The sequence below is a fragment of the Micropterus salmoides genome, unplaced genomic scaffold (genome assembly GCF_014851395.1).
Source record: "Micropterus salmoides isolate LMB-PRFRI ecotype aquatic unplaced genomic scaffold, ASM1485139v1 Ms_hic_scaffold_3, whole genome shotgun sequence".
In the NCBI taxonomy this organism is placed as follows: domain Eukaryota; kingdom Metazoa; phylum Chordata; class Actinopteri; order Centrarchiformes; family Centrarchidae; genus Micropterus; species Micropterus salmoides.
This window is the reverse complement of record NW_024042261.1, coordinates 15,906,092-15,921,609: the sequence shown is the minus strand read 5'-3', so window position 1 is coordinate 15,921,609 and position 15,518 is coordinate 15,906,092. Positions and strand designations below refer to the sequence as shown.

Below are 15,518 nucleotides of genomic sequence, written 5' to 3'. Positions count from 1 at the left end.
GACTGTGACTGGCAAAGTTGGGTCCTCAGCACGTTCTGCCTGGTGAACCGCAAAGCACAGAAACTCAGCTGCACACGTCCTGTTTCGTCTGTGGCAGCCAAGACTCCTGAGGTGACACTGCTGAAGTGAACAGTTGTCGGGCCCTGACATTGAAGATGATCTCCCTCTCACGCACACTTGACGCAACACTTCTGTTTTCATATTAACTGTGTTTTTGCAAAGCAGTGGCACCAACTTTTTGCTCTCTTTCTCTCTCTCACACACACACACACACACACACACACACACACACACACACACACACACACAGTCGTTGTCAAGCCACCTCCACACGATGCACACGGCTTTCAGTGTGTGAGACATGCATTCAGTTGTTTTTGCTTCCTTTGTATGAGGTTCAGGCTGAGGAGGGCTTTTTATAAAATTATGAGTCTAAGCAAAAAGCAGGCCAGCTGTCATGCCACCAAGGAGCTATTGCCAGAAAAACTCTGATCACACCGTTCACACTGACTCACAAACTTCTTCCTTCTTTTTGTAAATCTAACATTATTTGGGAGGATTTTTTTTTGCAGTGCGGCAGCAAAACTCTGGGCTCACATAACGCAGTCGACACCAAGCCAAGAAGTACTAATGCCTTCATGCCCCAGAAAAGCCTGAAATCACAAAACTACAAACGACCCCTGGAATAAAAAATAATTTGTCTACATCTTAATACAGCTGGTGCTGTGGTAAAAAAAAATACTTTACAGCAATTTCCACTGAGAAAAGCGATGAGGGAAGGAGAGAGAAGAGGGGAGGGGGAAGAAACACATTACAGCTCCTCTTCAAATTATTCTTTCAAACTCCCATCTGTTACACAACTTAATGAGCCTTGAAATTGGCGAGATTACATTTTTCGGCGTTTCTTCCATTAGCGTGGGTGTCACCAATCTCTGGGGATTGGTTTCCTCACTTTAGGATTGTAAAGCGAGCTGCCACAGAGTGTGTTGTAGTGATGAAAGGAGCAACAAACTAACCAGCAGGCCAGTAAATAGATGAGGGAGTTCCCTGTGATCAGCCAGGGTTTAGGTTCAATCAGCCAGCTGATTTACAGAAGCTGTGTGGCGGGTTAAAGTGCTTCTCTCTGTGACAGATTGAATCATCATGCGCTGAGAGTGAGAATCTGTTCTTCACTTCACAATAAAAACAATCTACCAATGAGGTGAGATGGCAATATTTATTTTCGCAATAAATTCCCATGGTTCAAGAACTTACAGAAGAGAAGTGGACTTCAAGATTTCACTTGATTTAAAGGAATAGTTTGACATTTTGGGAGATATGCGTGTTCACCTTCTTGCTGAGGGTCAGGTGAGAGGTAACCAGTCAGCAGCCATTAGCTTAACTTATCAAAAACACTGGAAACAGGGGAAAACAGCTAGCCTGGCTGTGTTCATAGTCTGCCTACAACCTTTTAAAGCTCTGTAATTAACATGTTATAGCTTGCTTATACGTCTAAAATGTATCATATTGGATGATTCCTTTATGATTAGAAGAACTGTCAAAAACACTCTCTATTACCTACCAAGTTTGGTTAGAGAAAAATTACATTTCAAGTCCCAATAGGAGACTTCATTTAGGTTAATAATTGAAAGCAATGATTTGCTGCTTTTTCATGGCTTCTGTGGCAAACTGAAGAAAAACTCAATTTCACATAAAACTTCAACAACACTACGTCGAAAGCTAGTATATGGCTGGATGGGATGTGCTCCAGAGGACGTGACTAAGGACTGTCTCCGCCTCCAAGGTGTTTTCACATCAAGAATGAAATGTCAATCAAAATTTTTTGTCAAATTTTAGCAAAATCGACAAGGAATCCTAGTGGTGCTCTGAATAGGAGAGAAGTTTGAACATCTACAGCTACTAACAACTCAGCGTGACTAAGTCAAACACTCTAGAACAAGTAACATTAGTGGACCTGTGCAATAACTATGGATAAGAATGACCTGGATGACTGAGAATCTTCACAGACATAAGTAGACCTAGAGTTGAGATGGTTTGTCAACAACATATTATCACTACTACTACTGTCATGTCTTAGCTTAACTGTGCCATGCATTGATTGAGTCCAATAAGACTCTGGTGTATCACATCATGGCATCCTGGATTTCACCGTCACTCTGTTCGACCTTGGCTGTGCATCATAACTGTCTCACACCTCTGTGTGCTGCTTCAAAAAACTCAAAGTGGTGGTTCTTCGTCTTCGGGAAAAATGTTATATTAATCAAAGCTTAAATTGTTGTCAGATGGCAGTTTCCTGCACCTTCTTGGCTTAACTATGTTGCGTAGGACACTGAAGCATCTCACTATTTGTAGCAGATGAGAATGAGAAAATCAATATTGTAGATCCCAAAAGCTTCTTAGTTTGTTAATCTGTAATAGCTGATTCATAAGCATGCCTGGCATAATGCGATGATTGATGTGTTGGCTTTGGCTACTTCATCTGGCTCAGCAGCACCGACCATTTTGGACTCAAGAGCTAAGACCTAGAGAGACCGGTTTGTTTAGAGGCAGGCAGCTTGTTGGCGGGCAACTATGTTGCTCCAAAACACTCCTAAGCACCCATCAGCTGCGAGGGGGGTCCACGTGACACAGAGTGCTCAATATGTAACCAGGCGACCCAGATAATGCTCCAGTCTGCATTTGTGGGCCAAGCGGCAGGAGAGTAGCTTTGCAAATGAACTGAAAAGAGAAAGGTGTTCAAATTAAGACCCTAATTACGAGAAATGATGAATCTGTCCTCTGCTTGTGCTGTCCCACCAGACTGTCAGATAGAAACATCTCACAGAACAACTTCCCAGGGAAGAGATAGCCAAGTTTGATGTGATAATAATGTGAGGAGTCAGGATCAACTCAAAGTCTGGATACTGTTGAATTAATTGATCCTTTCTCCATGCCCCATGGATTCCTAAACACCACACAATTTGAAGTGTATGGCTTAGTAATTACAATCAAAGCAGAGTGGTGGATAAAAGTGAAGGATGAAAATAATTTAATAATACTGTTCATTCGTTTCTGGGGTTATTTTAAGACTTGGCAGCTTGCAAAGTCCAAGAGTTCCCTGCCACATTCAATGGCCATTAAGAATTTAAAAAAGCAGAAGTAGGCCACAGACAATTCAAGCAGAAAGAACATAAGGCAAAACTGTCTGTTCTTCTTTCTGTTCTTCAAGCGTAGGGCAGAGAAAAATGAGTCGTTAGTCTTGTGGAGAATGGAGAGACTGAGATCATCAACGGTTCATGCCAACAAACTTCTGTGAAAAGGAAATGAAAGAAGCAACTAAAAGCTGCTGAAAACCGTCACACCAGCTGCTCCAAATATCTTCCACCTCTTCCTTTTTGGACTTACAAAGCAAACTAATCAAACTACCCAACACAATTTGAATTTCAATCCTTTCTCTCATGTTTAAATGTGGTTCTGAGGCATTCTCATGCAAAACAATTCCTCAAAAGCTGCAGTAAATTTCTAGCGACATCTGCAGAGGGCATGTGTTGGCTTCCGGCTTGTGTCTGCCTCGATGAGTGGGGTTTGTGACATTTGCTTTGAGGAAAAGCGGTGATAGAAAAGACCTGCGGGGCATGAGAGTCCTGCAGGATTTATAAAGAAAGAAAGAGTTTCACTGAAACACAGTTAAAGTTCACTAGGCACTAGCAAGTGTTTAGTAGGAACGGACCCAGATATGTTTTTTATATTCAAGGCATCAATATCAAAGAACATAATCAGTGGCATATGGATCTACTGGGCAATCAAGAAGCAGGTCCCAGATTAATTAAGTGTTGAGATGCGATGACGGACGTTCATTGTCAGCTCGTGATTTATGTCAGTTTGTCAAGTAAATCTACCTCCGTTCAAACTGCTACAAATCTCAATTCAAATTGCCAGTTTGTCTCACCTTTGTTCATTACTCGAACAGCCAAAGAGACTGGATGTTAACTTTGAGCAGGAGATTTTCTTTTCCACTTGAGCTCCTTTAGAAATGAGCACAGGCGTTAGGCTCCATTTAGTCCATAATGGGAAGAGCACAGAATACATTAATAAAGCTACAGCTTTTTACCCTAACCAGTCCAGCACAGTGCTGCAGAAAGCTGATGCCACTGCCCAGACCTTCTCTATAAGTGATCACATAAAGAGATAAAGTTTCCTGCCTACTGAGGGAAACATACATTAAAATCAATTCTGTATTTCATTAAATTCAAGTATTTGCAATCAAGTGATTTAAAAAAAAAAGTTCATTTAACCTTTATTTAACCAGAATAGTCCTGGCCAACGTAGGCAGCAGTGCAAGATAAAAAACAACCAAGCATTTATATTTATTAATTTTACAAAGGTTAAAAGTGTGCACAGAACCTACTTAAGATGGAGACACAACAGAACAAATCAGCATCGTCACATCCTGAACATTGGAAAAGACAAAACAGGTGTTATATATATGTATAACTGGTTAAAGTTTCGACTAACTTCAATTAATTTGATAGGAAGCAAATGATTCATCTTGATTTTAATCTTACAGTTTATTTCAACCCCATGATGAACCTGAGACCAAGTGTAATCCTTTGGTAGAAATTTTTTATTCTTTATAGTAAAATACTTAACACAAGAACAAGAAATTAGACATGACTTCTGTTTAGGCATCAAATCAAATCAAACTCCATTGTTCACTGGAGTACCAGCCTGGTTCAACGTACACCAGCTGTTCTGCACTCAAAGTGTCTGGTTGCGGTTATAAGTGCATCGGTAAATGGAAGAGTAAATTCTCTTCATGATTTAAGCCTTAACATTGCCAGAAAATCTCAAAATTAAGCTCTACATCTCAGCTGCCGTATTAAGTCTCCATAGAGAAAAATGAGAAGCAGTTTTTGTTTTCATTCTCTAACTTGAACACACACAAATCAGCACGATCTAACATTGTGATTCACAGTTTGATAATGGGCACAAAAGTAGTTTCACCCTCATTAACTTTCTCGCGTTCTTGCTTCGTCTACAACCCTGTGATACTGCTTAAATGCTGGCCAAAGCAAAAATGTACAATGTGTCAACACTACATGCTCATCATGTAAGATCCTTTGATGGTTCTTCATCAGGCCACCAGTAGCATCTGCAGTATTTGAAGGTATTTTACAAGATTGGATAGCAGCTGAAAGATAACACTGCCTTATACCGTATTATTTTCAGATATCAAAAAATGAAAAAAACATATAGAGTTATTCACTAAATTGATAGTAAGAACACAGTCTAATTTAGAGCCTCAGGGAGTGGATGGGAAGGGTTAAGTCACACATATTTAATCCAGCAATTGAGGTTTCCCTGACTTCATAAAAGCACACTCATAGTGACGACTGAAGGAATAAAACAGGTTACACATCAGTAAGCCTCTGCCAAGATTTTCCATTTGTCCAGATATCTAAAGTGGGTACCCTGCAGTCACAAACCTGTTTCCCTAACCTCTATACTTATTAGACTGGCCTGCAGACCCCTGCAGTCCCTGAAGTGTTATTTCCATCCCTTAAATCTATGGAGTGTGATGTTTTAATGATTTTGTGGGAGGCAAATTTGCAGCGTGCAGCAGTAATGTCGCTCTGCTAATTCAGCCCTTCCCCACCCGTTAAACTCGTAAGGAGAATGAGTGAAACATTCACACCGGCACGCACTCATGGCGCACTACTGCTGACATTGCTGAAGTGTATGATTTACACGATTATGGTGCATGCATACAGCAAAGATGAACAATTCTTTACACATAGACGATGCCTATTATCATACATTAACACATTTTATGGTTGTCAAACTGTCCTTTCACATCCCAATCTGTTGTGTTACAATTTGAATGCCAATGCAGAATGTTATGTTCAACAATAACGTACAATATTTGATCGTTTCTTCAGTGTCATTTTTCATCCACGTGAAAAGCCAAAACTTAAAGAAGATTTTTTTTGTTGTATACTTGTAGTTTAACCTGACAGCAACTCGTCCATCAGCCGCAGCATGAAAAGAGCTCGGTAAACACCTTCCAAAGCACCTCACCAAAGCAACAGGCTTAATAAAGATGTCAATTTATTTTATTGATTCACTTTACTTTGCAATCCCTGAAACTGTGGAACAGGGCCCCATTAGCCCTGTGTACACAGCTGGTGAATTTATGGCTGCATTATAATCAGATAACAGCAACACATGCATTACAAAAACTGTTTTCATCCCAGTCACTTAACCACCCAGAGTGTAATAGTTTCACTGTGCGTTCGGCACCAATCCAAGTGATTTATGACACTGCGGTTGAGTAAATTACAATTCACATCTTCTTTGCTGTTGATAACGATCATGTTGGTTGATGGAGTGTTTGGTGATTAGACTCACGAGGGAAACTAAAGCTGATATGAATCAACAATAAGATAATGAATACGCTAATAGCATCAGATTGTTGATGTAATTGTTTTACAATGGAAATAATAGAATTATTTTAGCTTTTTAAAGATGCTTTTAAAGTTTTTAATTAACACCTGTCTTGCATTGGACTGCCGTGCTAGTGACCTTTAAATGGTTAAAGGATTTTTTGTTTAAATTTGGAGAAACAAGTTACAAAATCATAATCTGATGTTGTAACAAGACATTTTTGTAAAATGTTATATATAAAAAATTTCTGTATTTTACTGCATGCTTTAAATAAACAGCCTTAAAAGAGGAGAGTATGACAGTAGTGAGAAATGAGAAAAAATGTATTTTATGGTTTTACAATTTTGGGTACCTTCTCTTTTCTTTCTCTGTACAGATTTTATATTAAAGCCCCATTATGTACAATTTTTATCTTAAAATAACGGCTTGAAAATAATTTTGTACACTGACTTGTAAAAGGGTGAATGATGTCTCTATCATTGCCGCTCTGGCCCGGAGTCCTTGGTTATGGCACTATGTAATATTGAAATCCTGAGCAGGATATCTTTCATAAAAACAGCGTAATGCTTCACAATGCCACAACACATCAACAAAACTCTTCAACATGCAAGCTACAAGAAGAAGCAAAAGGTATATAATATACAATGTAAGTGCTTTGGAAGAAGCTAGCTCAGTATTTTCATTATGGGTGTCATGGTAGAGGCTGCATAGAGACCGAAGTATACATTGTCAGAGGAAGTGAGGAAGAATCAGAATCAGAATCAGAAATACTTTATATGCAAAGAGAAAAAATACTAATACTAAATACTAAGCGAAAAAGAGAGAATGACAAGCAAGAGACCAGACGGGACTGGTTATCACTCGTTGGCGTGCTCAAAAGAGCTGAAAGACCCTGGAAAAAGAGGATGTTGACGGAGGAAGCTAAGAAGAGAAAATGAGAGTAACCAAGCATGAGGCTCCTGAACATTGGTGAAAGCCGTGTCCCTCACGCCAAGAGAATGTCTTCCTCTTGGTGGGTTGTAGTTGTAAATAAGAATTTGTTCTTAACTAACTTGCCTGGTTAAAGGTTAAAGAAAAAATAAAATAAATAAATAGCTTCATGAAATGAAAGGCTGCAAGACAGACTCTGAGCTGCCATTCTTTGTGTACACAGTTAGACTAGTAAGTAATAACTAGCTAGCTTGTTATGTCTTGTGTTGTCACACTTAATGTTTGGCTGTGTTAGCAAAGTTGGCGACTTGCTAGTTTTTGATTATGATGTATCATAACGAATGCGCATGTACAGCTGCCCTGTACAGCCATAAATTAGACTCTGAAACAGTAGCTGCACCAAATCGCACAACAAAACACATCTTACATAATGTTGCATATTGTTTTCTTTTTTTAATTAATTGATATTTTTTCTTCTAAACAAGAGAACGAGTCTACAAAGTAACGTTTTTTAGCTAAATGCTAACATCAGCATGTACAATGTTTACCACGTGAACCATTTTATCATAGCATGTTAGCATGCTAACATTTGCTAAACAGTACACAAAGTACAACTGAGGCTGATGGGAATGTCGTTAGTTCGGCGTGTATTTGGTCAGAAACCAAAGTAGGGGCAAGCCGGGATAAATGAAACTCGGGGATGAAAGTAACACAGCAATGCCAAACTATGTCAAGATGTACAGTAGGCTACACAATACTTACCAGCACCGCAAAAAATCAGTTGGATACGTCACATGTTTGCAGAGTTATACCGAAGAAACTGTTGTCAATCGTGGAAGGTAAATTCACTCAAGAGGTAATTTTTATTTGAACGACAAGTTTTGTTCATTGTTTCATGTGTGATTGGCATGATCATACGACAGATTAGTTAATACTTTAACACATCCTGAAGTTTGCCATGTCAAAGTTTTTCAGTAAAGAAGCAAGTCAAGTTTAACAGTCAGGAGTCATTATCAGGGCGACTGAAACATTTGTTTCTTTCATACAGTAAGAGCTGATGCGTGCACACTGTTCACTGACATTCTAAGCCAAATCATACCAGTCAATCCACATTTGTACAAAATAGTACCTGGTATTATTATAGCACACACAGAGAAATCTGTCTGTAATGTTACCTTTTTAAATGATGTTTATCTGAAAAGTATTTCAATCGTCCCAACTATCCTCTATTGGATAAATTAATTAATTACAAATAACTGATGAATGCGCCAGGAACTTGTGCGCTGATTAACAGACTGCTCCTACAAAGGATTTGACCTGATGATGTCATCAAAGATATTTCAATCATCCCGATGGGACATAAATGTGTGTACCAAATTGTATCAATCCACAAAAGTGGTGCACCGACCGACGACCAGCAGCCATTGCCACCCAAAGAGCCATATGTGGCTAAAATCTACCAAACCATCACATTAAAACTACTTTTACAGGACAAACATCTGTAGGGGCAAAATGCCAATCAAAATGCTTTCACTGCTTTCATTACATCTGCAGTGACAGACTGACAGCAAGAAATCACAACTGGGTGAGTGTTTATTTCTGCAAGTTTACTTTTGAGCCCATTTACAAAGCCAAGCCAGTTTAGCCAGTGTACCATTAGGATGAAAAACAATCTAACCAAGTGTGGTCCAATCCGCTGTTGGACAGCGGACAAGAATCTGTCTAACAACATTCGGAGGCCACGACACAGCAGATCTACACAATCCACAAAAGTCCTCTAATCCAGCAGTACATGCTCTAAAGCAGCTTAATATTTGAATACTGGAACAGACCAGTTACTGTTGTAGGTTTACCAATCTGTAGAAACTAGGAAGGACTCATCATTTCCCTTATCAGACTTTATCAGCCTGCTATGATCCTGCTATCAGCCTGCTTAGCAGGCAGAAATGCTGACTTCTACCCTGAGATCCAGCATGCATTTCAAGGATTGAGCACCCCGTGCTACTCGTGGTAAAAACCTGCTGATGTCAGTTTTTGAATGGGATGGAGAACAAATGCTTGAACTCTGAAATGAAAAGTGTTGGAGAAGTAATTCATCACATCTACCCCAGATAATGACCACAAATGAAAATAGATGTTATCACTCCCACTGCTTTAGCAAACATGATGCATCAATCTTCATCAGAAAATACATTCAATCTGGGCTGGAGATATATAGATAGTGGCTCTTCTGCAACTCCTGATGCAGTTACTACACAAAGCTCAGTGTTGAACTAAGAGAAATTCTCGCTTAAACATCCATAACAAGGCTCTCCATTAACCATAGAGTGTGGTACAATAAGTAGCTCGCTTTGCTAAGTAGTCAAGTTCAGGTTTTATTGTCATATGCAACCAATTACAGTGAAACAGCTGTTCACAGTGAAATTCTGAGATCTCAGACAATGCTATTACAATAAATATATATGTACAGAAAAAATTCACAAAAGTTAAATCTAATTTGAATTATTTTTACATTGTATTTATTGTTTGTCTGGATGGTTAATGCTGGCTGTACAACAAATTGCCTCTAAGGGATTATAAAGATATCCCTGATCCTTGATAAAATAGTGCAGCCACTAAATTATAGGAATTAAATAGAGTATTCAATTAAACAGAATATTATGTGTGCACATAAATCTACGGGTGCATCAAAAAATAGGAATATCATGTAAAAGTTCATTTTCTTCTGTAATTTAATTCAAAAAGGGAAACTTTCATGTATTCTAGATTCATTACACATAAAGTAAAATATTTCAGGCCTTTTTTGTTTCATTCTTGAAAGCCTTTAATCACTCAGTCTGGTTCTGGTGCTAACACTTAACCTTTCCACGATATTCTATATGCTGTGGTTTGTAGGTATAAAACAGGTAGTAATAAATACATATACTGAGATGTAAACAGTGGTAATCAGCTAAGTCAGCAGGTGGAACCAGTGCAGTAGAGTATGTACAGTAGCAGTAAGTATAGTGTAAGTATGGCAGTAGTATATGAAGTGTAATTGTGTGTGTAAAGTAAGCAAAGGACTTAAGTCTCCTTAAAATGTGAAGCTCTTCAGAATTGCCTGATTTGTGCTAACTATTTGTGGTGACCTCATCGTTAACATCCCCGCACAGGGTTATTTCAGTCCAAGTACTTAGAGAACCTCCAATCTCTGCTTAAAGTGAATTAAACAGCTTTTTTTTTGTCAAATTTATGTTTCCTGTCCAGGCCGTTGAATTCAGCAAAGTTCAAATTAAGGCAGGTCTAATTCAGAGACGCCTGAATACTGTGTATGATTTCTCGCTGCAGTCATCCACATAACCAAAGGCTTTTTTTATCATTAAAAACTCTAAATCTCCAAAGAAGCTGGTACTTGTAGTTATGATCTGGCAGCCAATCAAGGCTACATTTATGCTAATTTCTAATCAAGCTCATTAGCATTTTTGTCCACTCCCAGCTGTGCAAACTTGTTCAAAAATGTTGCAGGTCATACAAATTAATGGTAGGGGGAAAATTCATCAGTTCTCAAATGTTGCTACACATGCACCCAACACATCTGCATTCGTACATTGAGTAACAGCAGTACATAACTTTGATGCTAATTAGAGCAGAGCAGAATATGGATGGGAAGTACCAAGGTAAGATCAATAAGATCTAAGAATAACTTAACACCATCTTCAAAGTCTGAATTGAATGCCACTTATTGCGCTTACCAACACTGATGGCTGATGTGAGAGTGAGGAAGGGGGGAAAAAATCTTATTGGAAGCTACAGAAACTAGAGATTGGCTCCTGTCAAATATGCTTTTTTGGGTTTTTGAAGACAGCTTAGTTATGAGTCAGTGACTGCAGGAAAATAACAGCCAGTGGGCAATTTTGTAGTCCAAAAATACCTGTGAACATCACTTCATGAGTTCAAGCATCCTTGGAAAATGTTCCATGAAATGCGCAGTAACTCTTTACAGTAGCTTTTTCTATGCCAAGAAGAGGCAACTATGAAAACTTCCAATGATTTGTGGACATCTCCTTGTTGGCTGGAAATACTTATCCTGCTGTCTTTGCATTCATCTTTATTTGTTTTGTGCAAAAGATTTATGTTTCTGTAGGGTTTGCTTTTGTTTTAAATTTTTATTTTTTTAAAGTGCAATAGGCCTTTTTAGAGAAGCACAGGTGTAATCACTATCATTAATGGCTGCATTACATTCAGGTGTGCCACTTCTAGTGCTGGCTCAACAGTCAGACTTATGGTGCATTCATGTCATATCTTTATTTACGAGCCACCAAGTCAGAAAAATCTCTCATGTCAGCCTCTGAGTTGGAATTCCAAGTATACAAACAGATGGTAAATTGGCCGTAAAGCTGACATAAAATCTGATATTAACACTAATATAATTCATTCGGCTACATAAAATGGAGCTGTACACAGTTTGTATCTGGTTTCACATGTTAACCAAATTTGAAACTGTAAAAGTTTAGACTATTTAAATAATGTGACCACAAGGTTAACAGCTGGGGATAACCATCTTGGAATAATGCATTCCCAGGGAGGTTTTCCTGTTCTTCCCATTCTGTTGACATTATATGAATGTAGCATTACTCAGACAATCCAACCATTAAGGTTATTAGTAACAACTGTGCATTTCCTGGTAGGACAAGTCAAACTGTGTGCTGTGAAAAGAGTTTGCTTCACATTGCGAAACATCAAAATGTTGCTCTGTAATCCCTGATAATCAAAATGATGTCAGATATGGAAACATAACTGTGCAGAGAGGAGAGAGCACAAACAGCAAGATTTAGCTAAATTGAAGACTGACTGTCATGATTGTTACTAACCCATCAGTAGCTTAAACTCTACTCTGAGAGCAACAAAATAAGTAATAAAGTGCCCGAGTCAGTCATTTTCCACCATCTGGAGCATCTGACAGTTTTCTTTCTCTTGTCAGTGTATTCATTCCTCTTTGACATGAACACACTGACATATAGGCCAGAAGCTTTATGAACATTTTAAAGCGGTATTTGTTTTATTTTTTCTTGGTTCATTTGCCAAGAGACAGAAGGAGAAGGAGAAAAAAGCAAAAACAGAAGCTGTAGGGGTAAAACTGTGCAACGAAAATTACCTTAGAGTATTGTACTTCTTCTGAGCGGGTCTGTGTAGATATGAGGGAGAAAGAGGGAGGAAGAGAGAAGAAGGGGAAAGAGTGTGGTGGGGGCTGAGGGAGGGAGCGCTGCAGTGCTGACCACTGCGAGACTCATCCATCCAGAACATGCTGAGCTGCTCTGCTTAGGTTACTGGCTTCAAGTCAAGTTTGAAGACTGAATACGTTCATGACTTTGATTGAGAACAATTCCACTCTGCACAGTACTTGACAAAACATATCAACTCAGCAGGAAAATCATTTCACATCCCCTCCACTGCCCTTTCCTCCTCGCATTCGCACTGGGGCCATGTTCTCCCCAAAATTACATTGCTTTTAATCAAGAGGAGATGACAGCTTCTTTTTACTTTGCACATTATTACCAAACAAAAGGCTCAGGTGATTTTGCTGCCAGTGAGGGATTCAATTATTCAAAGGCTGTTTTAGCTCCTGTTGTGTGTGCACCCTGACTTCATCTTTTATCGAAGAGTCCCATGAACGATTTGTTATAAACAGCTTGCAGGGAAGTACGTTGATGTCTGCCACGCATCCATTTCAGGGAATGACAGACGGCATACCGACTAGACTGCTGGATTGAACCTCCTTCTAAACCCGAAGGCTACTGTTGGTGTGTTTGGACATTTTTTACCTGAGTACCTCTGAGTGTGAAGTGCTAGGTCTGATGAGGTTCACTGCTGCTGTTACACACTCTGTGGAGCCAAATGACGTATAATTTGTGCATACATTAATGTACGCATATTGCTTACATGGAAATATGTGTTTTCCCACCGCTAACACATATTTGCATGTAAGCACATATACTTGTAAAAAGTAAATGTACACTCACTCACATGTATGAGCACAAATAAGAATATTCAATAACAACTGCGTAGAAGTGTTCCAAAATAAGAAAGTCCTGGCTTCAGTTGATGCTCTGCTCTCTGTCCTACTGTACTAATATGCAGCTGAGTGTGCTATAAATTGCTTGTTTGATAAAGTGCCAAAGCAGAATTGCAAGGCGAAGTCATTCATCTTCAATTTCCCCTATTTTCAAGTGTCACAACAACGAACCTCAGCAGTGACAAGCACAATTTAGCAGATTTTCTCAAAAATAAATAAAAATCTGCTCCATGTACCGTTTTGGTATTTTTTCAGTCATAGCATAATATTAATAATTGAGACTGGGTATGAACTGAATTGTACAGCTCACATTAACTGACTGAACTGGAAGCGAGTTGTCCCCATCCCTGTTGTGCAGAACTGAGAGGTGTTTGCTGGACATCTTCGATGTCCTACAATCTGCTGGCGGGTCTGAATATTTCAAACACTGCCAACTAGGTGTCACTTGGATGCAGATGAATCTTCTAACAGTGTCACTCAACTGACAAACAAAAATTGTCATGTGAAGGCTACATCACTGTTATATATATTTAGTAAAATATGGTCCCTCTTCTACACATTTTATAACATGCATGATATTTCCAAAATTAGACATTAAACACCTATCCTAACTTAAAATACTCGTAGTGACATTAGCAGAATACTCAGTGATGAATGAAGTTTGTGCAGAATAAATACTCACTGTTAAAAAGAGCTATTAATATCTTCCTCCCTCCACTTTCAAATGAATGGAGCTGGGGCAGCTGTGTGCTGTGGGGAAAAAAACTAACAGCAGTTTTCCACTGCAAGCTGTAACCCCCTGTGGTCTTAGATAAACTGGGTTATTTATACTGAGAGATTAACCAACTGTAATATACATTATAGTTGATACAATTACCTGAGTGTATTTCCACCTGCCACAATGTACTATCAAACACATTTAAACAGGATCCCTGGATCCCTACAGTATAAGAAAATTTAAATGACTATGTTCTTCTGTTTTGCTACAATCATCTGACAATCAAGGAGGGACCAAGTAAAACCTGTTCACTTCTGTCAGGCTTCTAAACCTGTTCACATTGCGCTCAAATGTCTCCACAGTGTTCCTTATAGTTTTTGTCAAACCACGCAATAGCTATAGTTCACGTGATGTAGCTAAACCATTTAAGTGAAAAATAAATGTCCTTATCTGTCGTTAATCCACTATACTGTTGCTTCAGAGGGAGCAGCCCACAGCACATTGAGGCGCCCCGGTGTTCCCTACACTGGTGCTGTTCGGCGCACTTTGACAGCAGCTGTGCAGCATCTGTAACTGTAATGAATCATATCCGCGTTGCAACAGCAAATGTCGGATGATAAATCTAATCAGTAAGGATAAATCCGGCTACAACAGCAGCTGGCCTGGCAGCTAAAATTTCTCATTAATGATGTTTTCTCTCTGCGTATTAGGGCATGGATCGTGCGTAATTGGGTTAATCCCGACGTTTATTTGTTTTAAAACATAAAATAGTCCTACCTCGCTCATGATGGACGGTAACGTCGAGTTTTCTCGCCTGTTTCCAATACGTGAGTTGCGGAGTAAGAAGTTTCAGCAACAGTGGTCTTTAAAAGAGTGGCTCGCCGCGGACTGAGAAGCTTTATAAAGTGTTAAGCCCAACTCCTCCGTGTCATCGCGTCACCAATAAACCAATAGGAATGCCGTGGGCGAATGTGTCTCCCAAGTCACCACCCAACTCCTTCAAATATTCATACCCTGTGTAAGCCCCTTTCATCATGATCAGCCAAACGGAGCTTCTCTCTCCTGTTGACGAACAACCGCTCACAAATGTTATCGTTGGGAGGCATTTCATGCACCAGTCATCATGTCATCAATAGAAATTGTTATTTCACCACATGTACCATTGTGACTCCCACCTGAGTATGTGCACTTCCCGTGGGTGTGAGCTTTATAACAAAAGCAATAAAGTAAAATAATAATCTGCCTTTTTATCTTCCCTTTCAGAATCGCCACCATAATGTTTTTATAAGGTCTATCCATTACATTTTAATGTTATTTTATTTTATGAAATGTGTTGTGACGTTTGCCTGGCATTCACCTCACATTTATTGTAGGATTAATTATAGTAAAGGTTTA

General features: G+C 39.1%; 1 protein-coding gene across 1 annotated transcript in view; it reads right to left on the bottom strand.

The window, feature by feature from the left end:
- pcp4b (Purkinje cell protein 4b) overlaps positions 1-15,062 on the bottom strand; it is a 37,271-nt gene extending 22,209 nt beyond the window's left edge. The window contains exon 1 of the mRNA XM_038694216.1: positions 14,901-15,062. Within this exon, the coding sequence (XP_038550144.1) occupies positions 14,901-14,909 (9 nt within the window). The 5' untranslated portion in view covers positions 14,910-15,062. The remainder of the gene's footprint in view (positions 1-14,900) is intronic.
- Between the last annotated feature and the right edge of the window lie 456 nt (positions 15,063-15,518).